Source organism: Tamandua tetradactyla, chromosome 6 (genome assembly GCF_023851605.1).
Source record: "Tamandua tetradactyla isolate mTamTet1 chromosome 6, mTamTet1.pri, whole genome shotgun sequence".
NCBI lineage: Eukaryota > Metazoa > Chordata > Mammalia > Pilosa > Myrmecophagidae > Tamandua > Tamandua tetradactyla.
In genome coordinates this window covers 64,546,950-64,566,558 of record NC_135332.1, presented here as the reverse complement: position 1 = coordinate 64,566,558, position 19,609 = coordinate 64,546,950, and the positions used below count along the sequence as shown (strand labels likewise).

General features: G+C 40.6%; 1 protein-coding gene across 2 annotated transcripts; it reads left to right on the top strand.

Annotated features, from left to right (window-relative positions):
- The first annotated feature begins 2,790 nt into the window (after positions 1–2,790).
- TMEM220 (transmembrane protein 220) lies at positions 2,791–19,105 on the top strand. Of its 2 annotated transcripts, XM_077165999.1 has the most exons (7): positions 2,791–2,886; positions 4,301–4,330; positions 7,015–7,110; positions 9,293–9,353; positions 11,182–11,305; positions 12,613–12,672; positions 17,320–19,105. In XM_077165999.1, the coding sequence occupies exons 1-7, from the start codon at positions 2,794–2,796 to the stop codon at positions 17,453–17,455; spliced, it is 600 nt and encodes a 199-aa protein (XP_077022114.1). In that variant the 5' UTR covers positions 2,791–2,793; the 3' UTR covers positions 17,456–19,105. The 2 variants fall into 2 exon arrangements, with proteins under 2 accessions (XP_077022114.1, XP_077022113.1); XM_077165998.1 differs by lacking the exon at positions 7,015–7,110 and having other exon boundaries at positions 17,320–19,102.
- The last annotated feature ends 504 nt before the right edge of the window (positions 19,106–19,609 follow it).

The window sequence follows — 19,609 nt, the reverse complement described above, 5'->3', positions numbered from 1 at the left end:
GTCAGAACTCTCCGGAATTGGTGGCTGGATTCACAGCAAAGGGAAGGGTTGAGCTTGGGAAGTGCTGGTTGACCAGCATCAATCTCCACGAGGGTGAACTGAGCAAGGAAGTTTGAGTGTCCAAGTCAATGGAGCAAGACAGCCTCATCAGACTGAGAGGCCTGGGCTTTGCCTGCCCTTGTCTCCCCTAGCTGAGTCTTACTGGGGCTCCACAGCTCCTTTTAGATACATTAATGCAGTTCACCAGCTTTCTCTCAATCCTATCTGGGAAGCAAGCTGTGTCTTTGTAGGACCTAGCCTGTCTCTGCTCCACTCTCAGCAGACCAGCAAGCACTGTTAGTTCCAGGTTCTTGGAGGACAGAAGCCGTCATGTTGCCCAGCCAGTGTTGGATTCTGGCAGAGAAGCAACTCCGAGTCCACCCCACCTCGCACCGGCGGTTCTGATTCCTTTCATAGTGATGTCACTGGCCTTGTGGCCTGGACCCTCCGGCTCAGCAGGACCAAGGGGTCTTCCTGATGCCTTTTCTGCAGAGAGAAGACAGCTATAAAAACGTGATCTTCTCTGCAGTAGTGTAATACTGCCTTTTGTTAAAAAGGAAAATGAAATTCCATCTCAAACAGAGCTAACTGGTATATTTGGATTAATTTAAGCTTTTTTCTCATTACGCTTCAGACTGAGCCTTCTCTTCTCCCTATCAATGCAAAGTCTGGACAAACACATAGCAGAGGCTTTTAGAGTCTTTCAAGCTTAACTATTGAAAAAGAAGACTTAGCAAATCATGATTGCTTTGTTACAAGTGACAGAAAACCAATTTACAATAGGCAAGAATGGACTTTCTTGGCTCATGAAACTGAGGGGTCCAGAAATAGCTCTAGCTTCAGGCACGGCTTGATCAGGCTTCTCAAGTGATTCATCAGGTACCTGCCTTCATTTAGCTCTCAGCTCTGCTTCCCTTTAATTGGCACCACCCTCAGGAAGGCTTCTCCCTATTGTGGCCCTAGCAGCACCAGGCTTATATTCTACACACTTAGCAGAAACAAAGATTTCCTTTAATAGTCCAACTAAGGTTACCAGATTTAGCAAATATTTGGGACATACTTACAATATAAAATTATTTGTTGCTGTTACCTGTTGCTTAAATTTAACTGGACAACTTGTATTCCATCCATCAAGTCTAAGTCAGCACATGTCCCCAGACTGAGCCAGGGCAATTTGGATCATATGACTACTACCCAGTCACTGGGGTCAGAAGAGAGGGATATGCCAACTTGCAGGCCAGGCCCCCTGCCTATCCCTGGGGGGAGAAAAGCCAGCCCCACCTTCTTCACATGCCCCAATAGTGGAAGATGGGTTTCCCCCACAGGCATCAGGATGCTGATTCTAGAAGAAAGGGGAATGAAGCCTGCGCAGGCAAAAGCAGATGTCCATTATAGTACCTGTGAGGTCTCAGAACCACAACGAGTATTTTAAAACTCCCTGGTGGACAGAGCATGTTAATTCGTGCTTTCCTTTACCACACACAGCTCTGTGTGGTTGGCATAGTAGGGTTCATAATCATGCCTCCTGCCTTTTATTTTTTCTTCTTCAGATAAGGAACCTGACAGTGAGGTGGTCCTGATATCTCCCAGATCCCAGATCCCAGAGCTGATTTAGTGATGGAGCTAGGTCAGGAGCCTTGTCTAACCCCAAGCAATGGCAGTTCCTGCCCTTCCAGCCACACCTCTGTCCAGCCTTAATGCCCTGTGCACACACTGCTCATAAGTGTGACACCCACGGGCAGGTGGCAATTTCCTTTGCTGGAGAAAATAATCCACCTTCGTGGTCTGCGTGCCAAGTATGGGGCCTGGACCTGGCAGATGTTCAATAAGCATTTCTTAAATGCAGTGGAACTGAAAAAAAGGAAGAAAAGAAAAACCAGACAACTTGTAAAAAAGAGTTTTAGGAGATTTAGCTGAAAGGAAAGGAGGATGGGCCCAGGAGCTCATGATTCGGAGTGCTGAAGACTTTTCAGAACAGCAAAAATGATGAGTCCCATGGATGTGTAAATGAGGCCTGGGAAGAAGTAATCAGAAGGGTAAATTACAAACCCGAAAAGGACTGTGAAACACGTGAGGAGAGAACAGTGAATATTTCAGTGTTTTCAGTTCATAAGACATTCATGAGCCATGCTTGTGGAAATGTGCTTGGTTTCGGTGGTGGGAAAGAATTGTAAATATGTATAATATGTAAATACCTTTTATTATAAAAACCCATGGAGATAAATGAGTCTGTCTGTGGAAAAGCTGTGAGCTGTGTAAGATGTTAATATAACTATCATCACTACAGAAATTACCATAATGCTTACAGGGCTTTGAAAGTTCCCAAGCTTTGGAAAGAAATGCATAAATACTAACCAGAAAACATGACACGCACGCCTTTTTTTTTTTTTTTTTCGTTTTCTTAAATGTGAGGAAGGCAGCCTCAGTGAATTCGAGAGTGATTTCCTCTCACCACGAACAAGCAGTGGCGACCTCGGGCGGGTCCCCCAGTCCCCCTGGGGCTCACTTTCCCCCATCCATGAGGCGGGAATACCGATCCCTACAGCTCGCCGCGTTTGGGGAGCACCAAATGGGAAAAGTAGCAGGTGCTCTAGCACTGAAACGTTCCTTGTCCCCTGCAGGAGACGGTTTGGGGACTGAAGCCGAAGGGCAGGCCGGGGTGGAGCTTATCAGGCCGAGGGAGGAAGCGGCCGCCGGGGGTGGACTCGCGGCCGGACCCCACGTGGTCCCGCCGTGTCCCGCCCGCGCGTCCCGATGGCGCCTGCGGCGGGGCCCTGCGCCCGCGCCCTGTGGAGGGCGTGCAGCCTGCTCATGGCCGCGTTCTTCGCGCTGGCGGCCGTTGTGCAGGTCAGGGGGTACCGCGGCGGGGACTCGGTGCCCGGGGCAGAAGGACGCGAGCCGGGAGGGGGGCACTGCCGGGCTCCGCGGGGCGCCGAGCTGTCCCGGCGCGCGGAGTGTAGACTGATAAGCCTGGATAATGGAGCCCCCCGCCCCTCTCCTGGCGCCCGGTGTAGACAAGTAAACCTGCATCACGGAGCCCCGCCCCTGTCCCGGCGCCCGGTGTAGACTAGTAAAGCTGCATCACGGAGCCCCGCCCCTGTCCCGGCGCCCGGTGTAGACAACTAAAGCTGCATCACGGAGCCCCGCCCCTGTCCCGGCGCCCGGTGTAGACTAGTAAAGCTGCATCACGGAGCCCCGCCCCTGTCCCGGCGCCCGGTGTAGACAACTAAAGCTGCATCACGGAGCCCCGCCCCTGTCCCGGCGCCCGGTGTAGACTAGTAAAGCTGCATCACGGAGCCCCGCCCCTGTCCCGGCGCCCGGTGTAGACAACTAAAGCTGCATCACGGAGCCCCGCCCCTGTCCCGGCGCCCGGTGTAGACAAGTAAAGCTGCATCACGGAGCCCCGCCCCTGTCCCGGCGCCCGGTGTAGACAAGTAAGCCTGCATCACGGAGCCCCGCCCCTGTCCCGGCGCCCGGTGTAGACTAGTAAAGCTGCATCACGGAGCCCCGCCCCTGTCCCGGCGCCCGGTGTAGACAAGTAAACCTGCATCACGGAGCCCTGCTCCTGTCCTGGCGCGAGGTGCAGGATGATAAGCCAGCAGGGTGGCAGAGGTGGTTCATTTACGTGGGGAGACGGGAAGTGGAGTTTAATATTAGGGAATCTCCATTCCTTCCCCGACCCGAGTCACAGAAGTGATCATTTGGCGCGCGCGCACACACACACACACACCCGGGACAGGCCTCTCTTTAGCTGAAACGCCCTCTGTGGGGACCAGTTGGTTACCCACCTCTCACTCTGACCGCGAGGCGAGCAGAACCAGCCCTGGCTCGGCTCTTACTGTTCAGACTATGGTTAAGACTGAACAAAAGTCAGGGCGTTGGAGGAGGAAGCCGAACCAAACCATTCGCAACACCGTTATCCTCTCAGCTCTGCCTTGGGACCCTCTTCCTAATAGTTTTCCTCCTTTCTTGAGACTGGAGGACCCTTAATTTCTGAGATTGGTATCTCCTCTTCAGAGTTCCTGAGCAGTTCTTTTCAAAAACGTGTGGCTGTTAAAGCTGCGTGTCCTGTGCAGCCAGAAGCTCCTTCAACCATCCTGGGCTGCTGGGCTGGGTCCTCCTATGTTGTATCCTCCCTGCCTACTGCAGAGTCTGGCACTTAGCTCAGCAAACGCGAGTTGAACGCGAAAGCAGACCAAATGCAGAGCAGAACATGACATGGTATGCTGTCTCATGCCCTCTTGTTTTTTTGAAATTTCAGATAAACGACCCAGATGCAGAAGTGTGGACGGTGAGTAGGAGCTGCCTGCATTTGGAAGACTGGTGGCACTATGTGAAGCACACTACTATTTGTCCCTCCTCCTTGCCTTATTTATTTACAAATTTAGAAGTCCTGCCCTTTATGAGCTCTTTGCCCTAAAATATTGGGGGTTGCTCAGTGATTGTGTGTGTGTGTTTATGTGAAATCAGGACTTTCTGAAGTCATAGAGGTCTTTGAGTGCCATTGCCTTTAAATAAGATGGCCCAACTGAGGCTGGATTCCTTGTGGATATAGAACAAGACCTCTTAATGTCAGTTGAGCCATCCTTCATGAGTTTCTAGCCCGATACTCCAGCAAACTTCATGGAAGGCTTAAGGCCTACCTGGTTCTGCTAATTCAGTTAGTTGTATTTTTAGAGAATGTAATTAAAGCCCATGAAATCTGCAGGTATTTAATTAATTAAATCTACAGCATTTAATTAATGCTCTGTTTTAAACCATTTGGATGAGAGGGCGATTGTCCCAGACTGCTCTGAAATATCTGGATTTTGCCCAGTTTTTTTTTTTTTTCAATACAGATTCACAAGACTGTACAATATTACTAATGAGAGGTTTCTTAGGTTTTAGAATAACGTGAACAATGTAGAGATGAGCAATAAGTGAAAGTAATTGGAATTAGAATGTGAAATTCTAGTCAGTTTTTTTTAGAGAAGTGGAACTATATTATGATATTGGTTATTATTCAGATTCACATGTCCCTGGGATTAAATCAAATGGCCTCTGAGTTCATGTCCTTGGTTCCAAATATCATTTCTTGGCAGTCAAGTCTCAAATGTCCAGCTTAATGCTGAGTTCCCAACACTATTGGGCATGTCCAACCGTACATCACACTGGCTCCTCCAATTGCCCAAGTTCGACCCATTATCTTCCCACCTACACCCATTCTTCCCCGTGACTTCCCCATTTCTAGTGTCAGCAGACTCATTCACCATGTCATCCTGGCTTGAAACCTCAGTCATCTTTAGCATCTCTCTCTTCCTTTCCACTACCTTGGAGATCTCCCCTCAAAAAACAAAATAAACAACAAGAGAATCAAACAAAAAAACAATCTGGGTCTCATTGCTCCCCTGTACATTACCTATGCATTTTACCCACAGGCATCCTCCCCCACCCCCAGTTCAGCCCTTTGTTACCTCCCACATGGGCCCTTGCAGTGGCTTCCTAACTCTTCTGCTTGCCTCTGATCTCTCCTGCTTCCTGTATGTCACTTCCTGCTTCAGAACCTTTTGTGATTGCCCAAGATTTCTAAGTTGAAACTTCCCAACTTGACTTTCAAAGCTTAGTACAATATGGCTCCAGCTCACCTTTCCAGCTTGGCCATTGAAGCCAGCCCACCTGTAACAGTTACTGTGCCTTGCCCCTAGAATTCCTGTCACCATATTCTACCCAAGCTTCAAGGCCCATATTAAACCCTTCCTCATCCAAAAAATTTTTCAGTCTCTTTCCTGTGGGTTCCAACTATTCTTACGTTGAATCTTTTGTAGCACTAACACATTCTGCTTTGCATTAGAGGTGGCTCTGTACATGCCAGTTCTCAGAAGACAGATCTTCTTCATAGTCTCCAGGCAACCTAACATAGAGCCTTCCACATGGCAGACTTTCCTATATTGGCTCTTGAATAAATGAATGCATGAATGAATGAATGAGAAAAGTGGATGGCTGCAAGAATGAATGAAAACCAGGTTACTAGGGTCAGGGGCTGGTTCTGTGCCTGCCTCATTTCTGTGTTCCCTGGGTCACCTTGGCTCTTGGAGGACATATCAGGATATGTACAGCCACTATTTGTTGGATTTTGATATTCCATTATTTATAGAAAATGTAACTAGCAGCAAGTTATCAAAATACCCAGAGCATTTCACTTAACAAGTCCAGAGGTAGGTGTTTAGTAAGTGTTCTAGTTTGCTAGCTGCTGGAATGCAATATACCAGAAACAGAATGACTTTTAAAAAGGGGGAATTTAATAAGTTACTAGCTTACAGTTCTAAGGCTGAGAAAATGTCCCAATTAAAACAAGTCTATAGAAATGTCCAATCTAAGGCATCCAGGGAAAGATACCTTGGTTCAAGAAAGCCGATGAAGTTTAGGGTTTCTCTGTCAAGTGGAAGGGCACATGGCAAACACAGTCAGAGTTTCTTATGTGGAAAGGCACATGGTGAACACAGTCAGGGTTCCTCTCTCATCAGGAAGGGCACATGGCGAACATGGCGTCATCTGCTAGCTTCTTCTCCTGGCTTCCTGTTTCATGCAGCTCCCTGGGAGACATTTTCCTTCTTCGTCTCCAAAGGTTGTTGGCTGGTGGACTCTGCTTCTCGTGGTTATGTCGTTATGCTCTGCTCTCTCTGAATCTCTTTCATTCTCCAAAATGTTTCGTCTTTTATAGAACTCTAGCAACTAATCAAGACCCACCCAAATGGGTGGAGACATGTTGTTGCCTAATCCAATTTAACAACCACTCTTGATTGGGTTACATCTCCAGGGAGATGATCTAATTACAGATTCAAGCATACAATATTGAATAGGGATTATTCTGCCTTTACGAAATGGGATTTTGATTAAAACATGGCTTTTCTAGGGGACATACATCCTTTCAAACCAGCACAGTGGGTAACAGTGTCATCAAGGACCTGAGCTTTCTGTGTTCTTTGCCATCCTCAGTATATTGGCGCTATCTCCGCTCATGCTTACAGAATGGCTGCTGCAGCTCCAGACATCTCATCCTCAGATAAGAGTATCCACAATAGGAAAAACAAGGCAGGAGCAAAATGAGTTTTCCTTTTACCAGAGAGGAAAACATTTGCCAAGACGCCCCTTAGATAGGGCTGCTATTTGGTTTGTACATGCTACTATGGCACATTTTCTGGAATCCATTCTGATAGATCAGCATCTATGTATATTCACTGTTAAATACTTTGATTTATCAGCCTTGCCCCTAGAATACTTCTCCTTACAGCTCATTGCTAGAATGTGACCAACCCTAGCTGCAGAAGGCAACAGATAGGCTTTCAGGGAAACAAATAGGCTTTTCAAGCTTTTATGGAGGCAGGTGCACAAGAGAGAACAGGAGTAGGAATGGCTGCCATAGCTATCACGGTTGAATTAAATGAAATATAATTCATGAATACTATGATACCCTTAGTTTTAAAAAATCCACAGACAAAAAGATAAAAGATTATTGCATGTGGGTTCTGTTGAGTTCATTATTGAATTTTGTGCTGGCCATTGTTTTTTTTTTTTTAAAGAGAGAGGGAGGAAGGGAAGGAAAGACAGATAAGGAAGGAAGGATGGAAAGAAGGAAGGGAGGAAGAAAGGGAAACATCCCCAAACATTTTCTTATTCTTTATTATATTTTGTTCGTTTGTTTGTTTTTTACATGGGCTGGGGCCGGGAATCGAACCGGGGTCCTCCGGCATGGCAGGCAAGCACCCTTGCCCGCTGAGCCACCGCGGCCCGCCCCATTGTTTTAACGTATGTACTAGAAAGCAATTATTTTTCTCTCTGCTCTCGAGTTTTATTTCATTCAACATAGAGAAAAGCATTAAATAAGGGTTAACATCACAATTGCCACAGTAAACCATTACTGAATTTTAAAGGTTGTTTTGTTCATGTGTTTACAATGCACTGAAAGGTTTTAGACTCAGTCGATTCATGACAGATATCTGATACATTTGAGGGCCCATTTCAAAAATCTCTGCTAAGCATTTCTTATGGAGAGCACAATTAAACAGTATATGTGTGTGTGACTTCTCTCTCCATGTGTCTCTGTGTGTCTCTTTCAGTAGCTAAATCAGGTATAGGTTTTCATGGTGGGAAAACTAGTCCCTTCACTGTTCTAAGTGTGATCCCAGGAGCAGCATGACTAGAATCACCTGGGAACTTGTTAGAAATACAGAATCTGAGCCCCTACCCCAGACCTACCAGATCAGAATGTGCATTGTAACAAGATCCTCAGATCCTGTGTTCATTAATGTTTGGGGAAGATCTAACCTTCAGGGGCATAACTGTCCACCTGTGAGAGATTACCTAACTTGCAAATGTTGATCTTGGCCAGTATTCCAGTAATCATTGATTATTTTCCAACCCTAATGATTCCAGTAATCATTAGGGTTGGAAAAGGAAAGATGAACACAGAGCCTGTAACCGAAATCCTCTCTCTCCCTGGAATCAACACAAGCGTGTTTTTACTGTGAAAACAAATCGCTTAAAATGTACAGCTCTGACAACTGCATCACAATTGATGTGGTTAAGCAACTGCATTTCTCAGAAAGTCCCCATGTTTCTTATAAACCTACCCTCTCCTGCTTGCCCTCCACCCACACGTAACAGAAAGATTAGCTAGAGTCTTCTTGCTATGAGTAAGCCTTGGGAATAGGGCCTCTTTAGAGCCAGTCTTACAAACCAACTTACCAGGTTTCCGGAATGAACAGCCTGATCTTATTGGGCACATCCGATCCAAACGTTGTTACCGGATTGTTTGTGGTCTCACTTGAAAAGCTGGAATATTGGGCTGCATAGTCCCTTGGGTCAGACCCAGCAGGGTCATCTAGCAAATTATGGCTGTTCCTGCCCTACTTTTCAAAGAGCATTTTCTTTTATGCAGTTGGGGAAAGGGCATTTGGACATGGAATTTGCTTGGGAGAGACTAGGAGATCAGCATGTTTGGAGAGTCAAACTGTGCTCAGTGCTAGAGCGCATAGATGATGAATGAGGCTTTCCTGGAATAGCTCCTCATTTAGGAGAAAGGCAGACAGAATTAAAACCTGACATGGTAAGTGCCATAAAAGCAGAAGTTACCACTTTCTCAATTGTTACTAAAACCTGGAGGTAAATCATGAAGCATGGAGGCCACTGATGTCATCTTTCTTTATTTCCTAGATACCTCTGTACATCTCATATATTGGGCGCATTTCTTAATTTTCTCTCTTTTTTCCAACAGGTGGTGTACATGATACCTGCAGTATTGACCCTGCTTGTTGGACTTAACCCTCTTGTCACTGGTATGAATCTTAAGGAAGTGATACCAAAACAGATTTCCTTACTTTCACCATAATAATGAGAGTCTAGCTGCCCAACTCTGAGGAGAAAAAATGGAGCTCTCCAGGCCTTTCTGTTGATTTCCAATAATAAGAAGGGCTAATTCAAATCTAGGTCATCCTCACCCATTTTCAGGAAAATGTCTCAATGACTTGCCATACAAGCCATTCTTTTAAGAATTTGGAACCCAAGACCTCTTATGCTGATACACGATGGTAGCTATGCAGTTTAGCTGACGACAGAGGTTTCAGACTGTTGCACTAGTTTTTATTAAACCACCAGAGTAATGTGAAGTCAGCAACAATCTAAGTGCTAACCTTTGTTCCCACTCAGTGGCAAACAAGGACTATTTACTCTTTACAACCTAGAACAACTCATTTCCTTTGCAAATTCTTCTTAGACCAGTGCCACTCCCATTAGTCATTTTCTTATTATGAATTTATTTAATATATATGTATAAAAACTGCCACCTACATATAGAAATTGTCTTTAATGCCTATACAGTTATCTAGATTTTTCATTAATATATCTTGTTCTCCCTAATCAAACTGTCAAAATACCTACAGCAATTTATTCCATGTTTTTCCATATCTGTTTCCTCTACTAAGTTCTAAGCCCCTTAAAAGCAGAATCATGTCTTCCTCATCTTTGCACAAACCAGCCTACCTATGGCGAGGTACATGGTTGGAACTCAATGCTGCTAGAATTAATTAATAAAATAGAGGCTTTATCATATATTGATTTTATAACCTGAACTTTGGACTCCTTTTGTAACCAAGTCTGTATTGCCCTTAGGCAATCTGCCTCAATGTTGGGCAAAATGAGGATGCTTCCCCTTTTATGACCCTGATAAACTCTTGACAAATTCCAAGTTAGACAGTTTTATACTGTAAAGCAGTGTCTTATAACAGGAAAACAAAATACATTTTGCATTGTTGACTGACTTTTTTTTATTAATGGGAACTATTAGTCCTTATGGGTCATTCTTCACTTTCTATAAAACAGCTTCTACTAGCAGGGCTTGAAAGTTCCTAGAGGCCCTTGGAATAAAGACGAATGACCCAACCTGGGTAGAGAAAATGCTTGTTCTTTAGCTCCTTGTATAGGGCCCTAGAACTCTGTCGTTATGTCTCTCAAGTGGAAAGGGCAGAAGCAGAAAGCTCAACTCGACTTGCTTATAAGCTAAAAAGGAAATGCACTAATGAACTTTACTGGAAAGGCTTTTACCGAGAAGTCCTGTTGGGGTCAGGGCTTAAGCCTTTCTCACCTCTTGGTTCCACTGCCTGCTGCATTGTCTGGGTTCCACATGGTAGCCTTTCAGCTCCAGGTTCATATCTCCACAGATCTTAAGGCCAGCAGAATATAGAATGTGCTTCCTTGGTAGAGCCACAAGAGTCTCAGTATTGAGTTGTTGGCCAGTTGGTCATCTCTTCATCCTAGCTATGTAACTATGGCTAAGGGAATAAAATGCATCGACTGACCAAACTAAGGTCCGGATCATTGGGACATGTGGACTGGGGTGGAGGAGGGGTAAGCTACCAAAAGAAAATCAAGGTAGTTGTCACAGGAATGGGAGATGCTGGGCAGCCAAAATGATAAATGTCCACTTAAGTTTATATTTAATATTTGGTGCTTTAGCTTCTACATTGTCCCTCAAAAAAAAAGCTTTTTCCTATCTGAATGCATTTCCTGAAAGTAGGCCATGATGAAGCTGATCCACAGAGAATTCCCAAGATTGTTTTTCTCTGGGATGTGATTCTTGATTAACAGCATCAGGAAATCTTCTTTTAGGTAACTTCATTTGGAAGAGTGTCTCTGCAATACACATGTTTTTTTGTATCATGTGGGCTGTTGGCTTGGGATACTACCTCTTGCTTCATACACAATGGAACATCTTACATGAGGAAGAAGGCAGGTGAGCAGTGACTTGATTTTTGGGGGGGTGCAGAACTGAGAACCCTTCATTCCTTTATAACCTGTTAGCTGTGCACAATATTTTCATTTTCTCAAGTACACCAGAGGAACTGGGAGGGTATTATCTCCTTTGTAAGCTGAAGAAACTGAGGAAATGATGGAACCAGGATTCAAACCCAACGCTGTCCATCATATTGCATTAATAACCACTACAGGCAGTGATAATAAAATCCATATTACATTATATTACTGCCGGACAGTTATTGATCCTGGGCCTCTTTATTAATGACAAGGATACTACACAGTAATATTCAGTCCAATCTGATAAGGTGACAACTCCATCAGTCTTCTCTCTCCATTTTGGTTCAAGCCAAAATATTACTTACCATGTTTATTAACTACCTCAGAGGTTAATATGTTAAGTTAAAACAGTTAGCCTTGCCATGGCATGTTTAATGTCATCTCCTCCCTTTGTTGGGGTCATTTGTTCCTAGTTCATCATCTCTTGTTCTTCCTAATACCTCCTCTTCACTTCTTCCCATCCTCAGCATCCTGGCCTTACTCAGAACCCTTTTCTTTCCTTTGTATCCCCTTACTAATATCTGCCAACAACAAGATTCAGAGATCTATAAATTAGACATTGCTGATGAGGTGCTGCTTCATTATAAGCCCTAATCTTTGGAAAACAGGGGAGCAAATCAGGTTGGGTCTGTAGATAGGAAGGTAAACCAAATGGTTGAATCACCTAAGGCTTACAGCCCATGAATTATGGTGACTGCAAAGCTTCCCTTGGCTCTGTGGCTGAGTATATCTAGGAGTGCATACCCACTAAAATTGTTAGTTTGACTCATACCACAAATCACTGTTCCCCGCTACGAAGTGACCGAACCTCCAACAATATGTGCTGAGAGTAATTATTGATTTGATTTCATCCTGCCTAATGCAGAACCCTCCAAAAACTGTAAAAATAATGACTGATCAAATCTAAAATTGTTTTCTTGGCTGTACTATTTCTCCTCGTGACCTGAAATAAGTGATTTATCCGTGTGGGTTAATTTTTTTGCACTTTTAAGTCATGGATCTCATATCTGCCTCATAGGATGAAATTTATTTTCATATAAGGCTTTCAACTGTCTGAATAAAGTCATTTATAAATCATGGCCAGACTTAAAAATATTCTGTAGATGCATTATATCTTGGAGAAAGTCATCCAAACTGACAGTAGAATTAAGTGGTCATAGATAAAAGTGATGTCATTTGTCTTACTTGCAGCCACTTAAAAAATATGAAATGTATGCTATCTTCTAGGGAGCTGTTTGGACTTGTGATTATCACAGCATGGATGGGCCTATGCCACAGTTCTTCAAAGTAAGTTTTCAACTCATTAATTAAAATTAAATGTTTTCATGACTGGTAAAATCAGGTAGGTTAACTGAAAATAGTGACACACAAATGAAAACTGAAATTTTTTTAAGAAAATATTTCCTTTTCCTAAGAACTAGTAATAGCTGATTGTAAGTTTCTTAACCACTCATGCTTTCACAAATATCAGTTTCCTATGTTACCTAGCATAGTAATATGGAATTGCCTGTCTAAAGGAAAATGATCTCAAAAAGAAACTTGGAGATGCAGGAAAGAATGAAGAGCAAAGAAAACAAAAGTGTGTGATCAAATATAAGTAAATATTAACTTATGAAACAGAAGTAATAAAGTCTTGTGGGGTTTAAACAGATATAGAATTAATACCCATGAAAATAGGCGCATATAAACTGGGAGGCGGTGAATGGAGTTAAGGGATTCTAAAGTCCTTGAATCGTCTGGGAAGAGGGAAAATTACCAGTCAAGAATTCCTGTTGTAATCACTAGGGTAATCACTAAAAGAATAGAAAAAGAGTATATAAGTCAGGGAAAGGGAGGACAAAAAGACATGAACCGAAGGGACAAACAGAAAACAGATATTAAGACAGTCACTTAAACCCAAATATATCAGTCTTTACATTAATGTAAATGGATCAAATATTCTAATTAAGACAAATAGATTTTCAAAGTAGATAAAAAGATTTAAACCCAACTATACACTGCTTACAAAAGACAGTTCCTTAAATACACAGATACAAATTGAAAGTCTAAAGATGGAAAAATCTTACTACACAAATACTAACCAAATGAAAACCGGTTTACCTATTTAAATAACAAAGTATACTTTTAAGGCAAGCAGCAGAGAAAAAAGGGGGACTATTTTGGGAAATTATTTTTAATTTTTTTGTTTTAATTTTCTGTTTTGGAAAATTTCAAATACATACAAAAGGAGAAAAACTATAGTAATGAATCTATTACCCAGCTACAACAATTATCAATATACATCTAACCTTATTTCATTTACACCACTATCCACTCCACACTCAGATTATTTTGAAATAAATCCCAGACATCATATTGTTCCATCTCTAAATATTTCAGTATGTATCTCTAAAAGATAAGCATTTTAAAAACAACTCTACCATAATCACACACACACAAATAGAAGAATCAATAATTATGGGGTATCATCAGTTTTCTAAACAATGTTCACATTTTCTAGTTTCTTACAAGTGCTTAATCCTCTATGCCCTGCATTTCCTATAAATTGGTCGTTAGATCTAGAGGCTTGATCAAATTCTGGTGTTATTATTGTTGTGATGATGATTATTAGTCAAGATTACTTCATGGGTGGTGTGTCCCTCCATCATAATGTACATAATACCTGGCTGTTTCTGTGTCATGTTTAGTAGTCTTTGATGCTCATTGCCTAAATCCATTCATTCATTTAGGTTGCAAAATGGTAATATGCTAATTCTATTATTGCTTTCATTCCTTCTTTGTTTACTAGCTGGAAAACTTCTATAAAGAGAAACTTCCTCTTATCTGTTGACTACTCTGAGGTACAGATCATTAAAGGAAAGAGAGGATAAATTCTTGATTAACTCCCTTTATTTACCAGTTTTCAAAATAATCAGTTGCTTCTTGCCTGAGTATTAAGTGACCAAGTTATGTTTGCTTGAATTAGATCTTCCCTTATAAAATCATGGATTCAACATATTTAATGTGTTTTCAATCTGTGGCAGTTATAATCAGTATTGATGCTCAAACTGTCCCATCTTTGAATAGTGACACTTCTGGAGGTTGCCTCCTGATTTCTTTTGACATGACCCTAGTAATCTTTGATAGCTTCCTTGTTTTCTGGTATGACAAGATGTCCCCGGGTCATCTTGTACATTTTACACCCCAGACCTGGAATCAACCATTTCTACCAAAAGCTGTGCTTCCTTTTGGTAGGTATTGGTATTCAGAGGTCATTGCTGCTGTGCTGATCATTGGTTGTAGGCCTTTTTAGTGGACAGGCAGAAAATACACACAAACATATAAATATGTATAGGTGTGGGTGTATATTTATATATGTCATTAATATATGCACATCATACCTAGACAGATGTTAGATAGACAGATAGATGAAATACTTCATGAGTTCATACAAATCCTAACAATTCAAATTCAGGAATATAGGTTTTCATTTAACCCTAACACAGATCTTACATCTTTATCTCCTTTTAACATCCCAAAACCTCGTCTCAATGAACTCAAACTAGTAACCCATTGGATTTATCCCACCATACAAACACAATCTCAGGATAACAATATGATTACCAAAAACAGGCTTGTTTTTGTTCTGAGGGTATATTCCAACTAAGAAAGACACACTCAAATTAACTGCAGTAGTTACTCTATGTGACTCTGCTACCAAGTGAATAATAAAAACAGTTGCGTTCATTTATTTCATTTTCCTTTCAATTTCTAGATATAACTTTAGTTAAAAATGTTAGTTTTGTTTTATAATTATGTAAAATATTTACTTTGTTCCAAAGTCATATCTAGAAAACAAGACATTCAGATATAGGTTAATTTTATTTTCAATTTTATGTTTAAGGATTTTTAATGGTGCAAAAACACGTTTATTTGTATTCCTTCTTGACTTCGGTAAATGCTTGCATATTACACACAATTTTATCTCCGTTGATTTTTTTGCTTAATACCTCCTGGCAATCATTCTGTATAATGTAAGGACTTTCCTTATTCCTCTGATAGCTCCATAGCTTATTCTACCAGTCCTCTACTGTTTAAATTGTATCCAGTCTTTACTATTAAAAACAGTGCTGCAAGGTGCACAGGTGGTTCAATGGTTAGAATGCTTGCCTTTCATGTGGGATACCTGGGTTTGATTCCTGGACCATGCACCCCCCAAAAAAATAAATAAGATAAAAAACAAAAATAAAACAGTGCTGCAGGTCAGGTCACAGTGGCTCAGCAAGCAGAGTTCTTGCCTGTCGTGCCAGAAACCCGGGTTCGATTCCCGGTGCCTGCCCATGAAAAAAAATTTATAATAATAAAAACAGTGCTACAGTGAATAGCCTTATGCACCTACTTAGCATACTTTGCTAACATGTCTTTGGAATGGATTCCTGAGGTAGGAATGCTGGGAAAAATTGTATAGTTAATTTTGCTAAATACTCCCCAGCTCCCCACCATATAGGTTGTTCCATTTTGTGACTCCACCAGCATTGGATAAAAGTTTCCCCCTGGCCTTTTCAAAATTTTGAATTTTTCCTAATCTGATCATTGAGAAATGGTTGTTTTAATCTGTATTTCTCTTATTAAGGACAAAGGTGATTACCTTTTCATATGTGAAGAGGTGTAAAAGCCACTTTCATTTTTCTATGAAATGTTGGTTTGTCTCTAAGAGATACAGTTTTGCCCTAATTCTCTGAAAAGCTGGTCTTTTCTATTTTTAGAAGCTCTTCATATATTAAGGCTATTAGTCCTTTGTCAGCCATATAACCTGAAAACATTTTTTGCAGTTTGCCATTGTCCTTTATCTTTTCTTTTGCCACGGACAAGTTTTTTGTTGTTGTTTTGGGGTTTTTTAATGTAAAAAAAAAGGTATCAAAATAAGGTGCTTTTCCTTATTGTTTATTTGGAGTCCTAATTAGGAAAGCTTTCCTCCCTCTCTGGTTGTAAAATAACTTATCCAAGTTTTCTTCTAATACATGTATGGCTTCATTTTTTACATTTGAATCTTTTCTCAGTTTAGAATCTGTTCTAGAATAACAGTATAAAGAATGAATCCAATGTTTTACTTTGTAAAATTGTCAGAATCTTCTAAATTTGAACATACCTGTCCTTTGACCTAGCAATTCCACTCCTAAGTAAATACCAATAGAAATGTGCATATATGTGTATCAGAAGAGATGTAAATGAACATTCATAGCAGCATTAGGGAAATAACCCAAATGTCCATCAAAACATAGTAAATAAATTGTAGTGCACTTATACAACTGAATATTACACAGCAAATTAAAATAAACAACATGAATCTTAAAAAAGTAGTTTAAAGCAAAAAAAGCCAAACTGAAAAAAATAGATTCTACATGATTTCATTTATCTAAAATTCAAAAACAGACAAAACTAAGCTATGGTGTCACTAGTCAGTAAACGGTTATCTTTGGAAAAAAAGGGAGGGTGGAAATTGGCAGAAGTACTAGGAGGGCTTCTGGGGTGCTGTTTCTTGATCTGGTTGGTTGTTCTGTGAGGTCATTGAGTTGTCCATTTATTTTATCTTATTTATTTATTTTTGTATGCTGTATGGCAGGGTTACATCCCATTATTGCAGCACCATTTGTTGAAAATTTGCTTGTTTGTTTTGCTTGTTGTTTTTTGGGAAATGCATGGACTGGGAATCAAACCCAGGTCTCCTGCATGGTAGGTGATAATTCTACCCTAAACTATCCTTGCACCTCCCCCCCCCCCCCGTTTATTTTATTAATTTTTTATGAGTTTCATTTCTACTTGGAAAATTAAGGGGAAAAAAAGCATAGTAATATACAATGATGCTTTACCAATATGATCTTTATACTTGTTTCCAAAGTAATCTATAACTTTTATTGGTAGCTCTCAACTATAATACTTCTTTTGTTTTTATAGGAATCCAGTTGGTGGAAGAATTCAATTAACTATTGCCATTGTAATCTCTCTTTTCCCATTTATTTCGTGGATCTACATATATATAAATAATGAGATGAGGTCTTCCTGGCCAACTCACTGCAAGACAGTAATTTGAATGAATTTAAGAATCCTGTTCTTAAAATGAATAGTTTTCAATTCTTTATAAATAGTGGGGTAACAAGCCAGTTTCCTAGCAATTCAACTCTTTATAAATAGTGGGGTAACAAGCCAGTTTCCTAGCAATTTACTTCAGGTAATCTGAGCTAATACTAGGGACAATTTTTTTTTCAAATATCCTAAGAACTTTTTAAGGCTACAATATAATGTAAGATTAGATAAGACTAATAAGAGATGGGGTGTGACATTGTCTAGAAGCCTTTTCTGAAAGTTACTATGCCATAGTATAGCGAAAAAAAACACTAAAACAAAAACAAAGAAATATGATTTCTAATGCAGCTTTATTACTATGTGGCCTGGGCAAATATATAAACCTCCTGGTGGGTATTTCCTACCTATAAAATAGGATTAAAATCAGATTAATCCTATTTTACTTCATCTAGTTGCAAGGATTAAACTAGATAATAGAAGAGCAGTATGAAAATTGCACGGGGCTGCATGTGATTAAAATAGAGGGGAGCAGTGTTTGTGTAGTAGGATAGAAACAGAAGTTCAAGAGAGTGCATGACACACTTGTGAACAAGCGTCACCATACTGAAGTTCATGTATCTATGGACTGAATGAGGATGCCAAGTGAACTTGACAAATTAGCAAGCCTTGGGATAGTTGGATAGATTAGTGGACTTTGGAATCAGATAAAGAAGGAAACAGGAAATGCTAACTACATTCTAAATGAGAAGTGGTTATTGGGAAACTTGTGTTTGGAACAACCTGGATATGTGAATCGTTTTCTACTGCAAATTGTATGAAATCTAAATATAGATTGAATATTTTCAATGAAAAATTAGCGTCCAAATGAAGATGGGCTGTAAGTTTAAAATACACACCGAACTTTGAACACATAATACAAAAAAGTAAAATTTTTATACTGATTATATATTTAAATTATATTTTAGATATCTTGTATTAAAAATGTATATTATTAAAATAAACTTTCTATTAATCTTTTTTAAAAATGACTACTAGAATATTTTAAATGGCTTCAGTGTTCCTGTTGTTTTTCTATTTGACAGTGCTGTTCTAGAGCCTCTTGATGGCAATTTTTTTTCCTAGTCAAGGTTCTGCTTCATGAGGTCTAGGAAATAGTCCACCCAAAAAGGAGAATTAGTACCTACTGTATACCAGAATGAAAATGAGTCTGGTGGTTTGTCTCTTTACTTTGAAGCCTTTTATGCAAATATTCTATTAAAGGAGGTATGGGGAATGATGGCCTTTTTGTCTTTTTATATAATGGCCACTGAACAGTCAAACATTCCCTATCAAGATGTGGACAAATGAAAAGAAACCTAGTTGATATCAAGATCGAAATAAAGTAATTTTAAGTGAAATTTATTTTAACAGTGAACAAAATACAGGTAAAGGTTTTGAGCATTCCAATGTACATTTAGCTTAGGTGGTATTTATGGCTCCTACACTTTATAGTCTAACTATAAGGTCATATGGAGAAACTGACTCATTTGCAAATTCCATTTAGGACCTATCTATTCAGTAGTGAAAACTACAGTAATGCTCAAGATACACTCCACTATATCTGCATCTTCCATATCAGACTATAAGTTCTATGAATATATATAGCTCTTTTTTAATCTCCAGTCAAGCATATAGAAGGCACTAACTTTTGGTGAGCTACTGCCTTATCAAAAGTCTTTATTAATAAAATTGTTCTTAAACTCTACTTTTCAATTGCTTCAAATATTATTTCATCTTTTTTCAAATCCCTTCAGTCTTCCCCAACCCCACAATGTCTTTTCTTCCCATTATCACTCTTCTATATCAGCCTCATTTGCCTATGCTGAAACAAAAATCTAATCTAGAAAGCTTTGACGACTCATCACTGGGGAAATTCTAATTCTTGGCTCATCATTCAAAGCTCTTTCAACACAGCCTAGCCTACCCCTTTCCCATACTTCTTGCCACATTCCCATGTACCATCTGGTGAATCCTCATAGCCTCACTTGCTCCTCCTGAACGCGTGTCTTTCTATGCCTTTGCTTGTATTATTCTGTCTACCTGAAATGCCCTCCTTTCCCACTTATTTAAAACTTTTTCAAGTCATCCTTATCTGCTCAAACACAATTCACTTTTCCCTCCT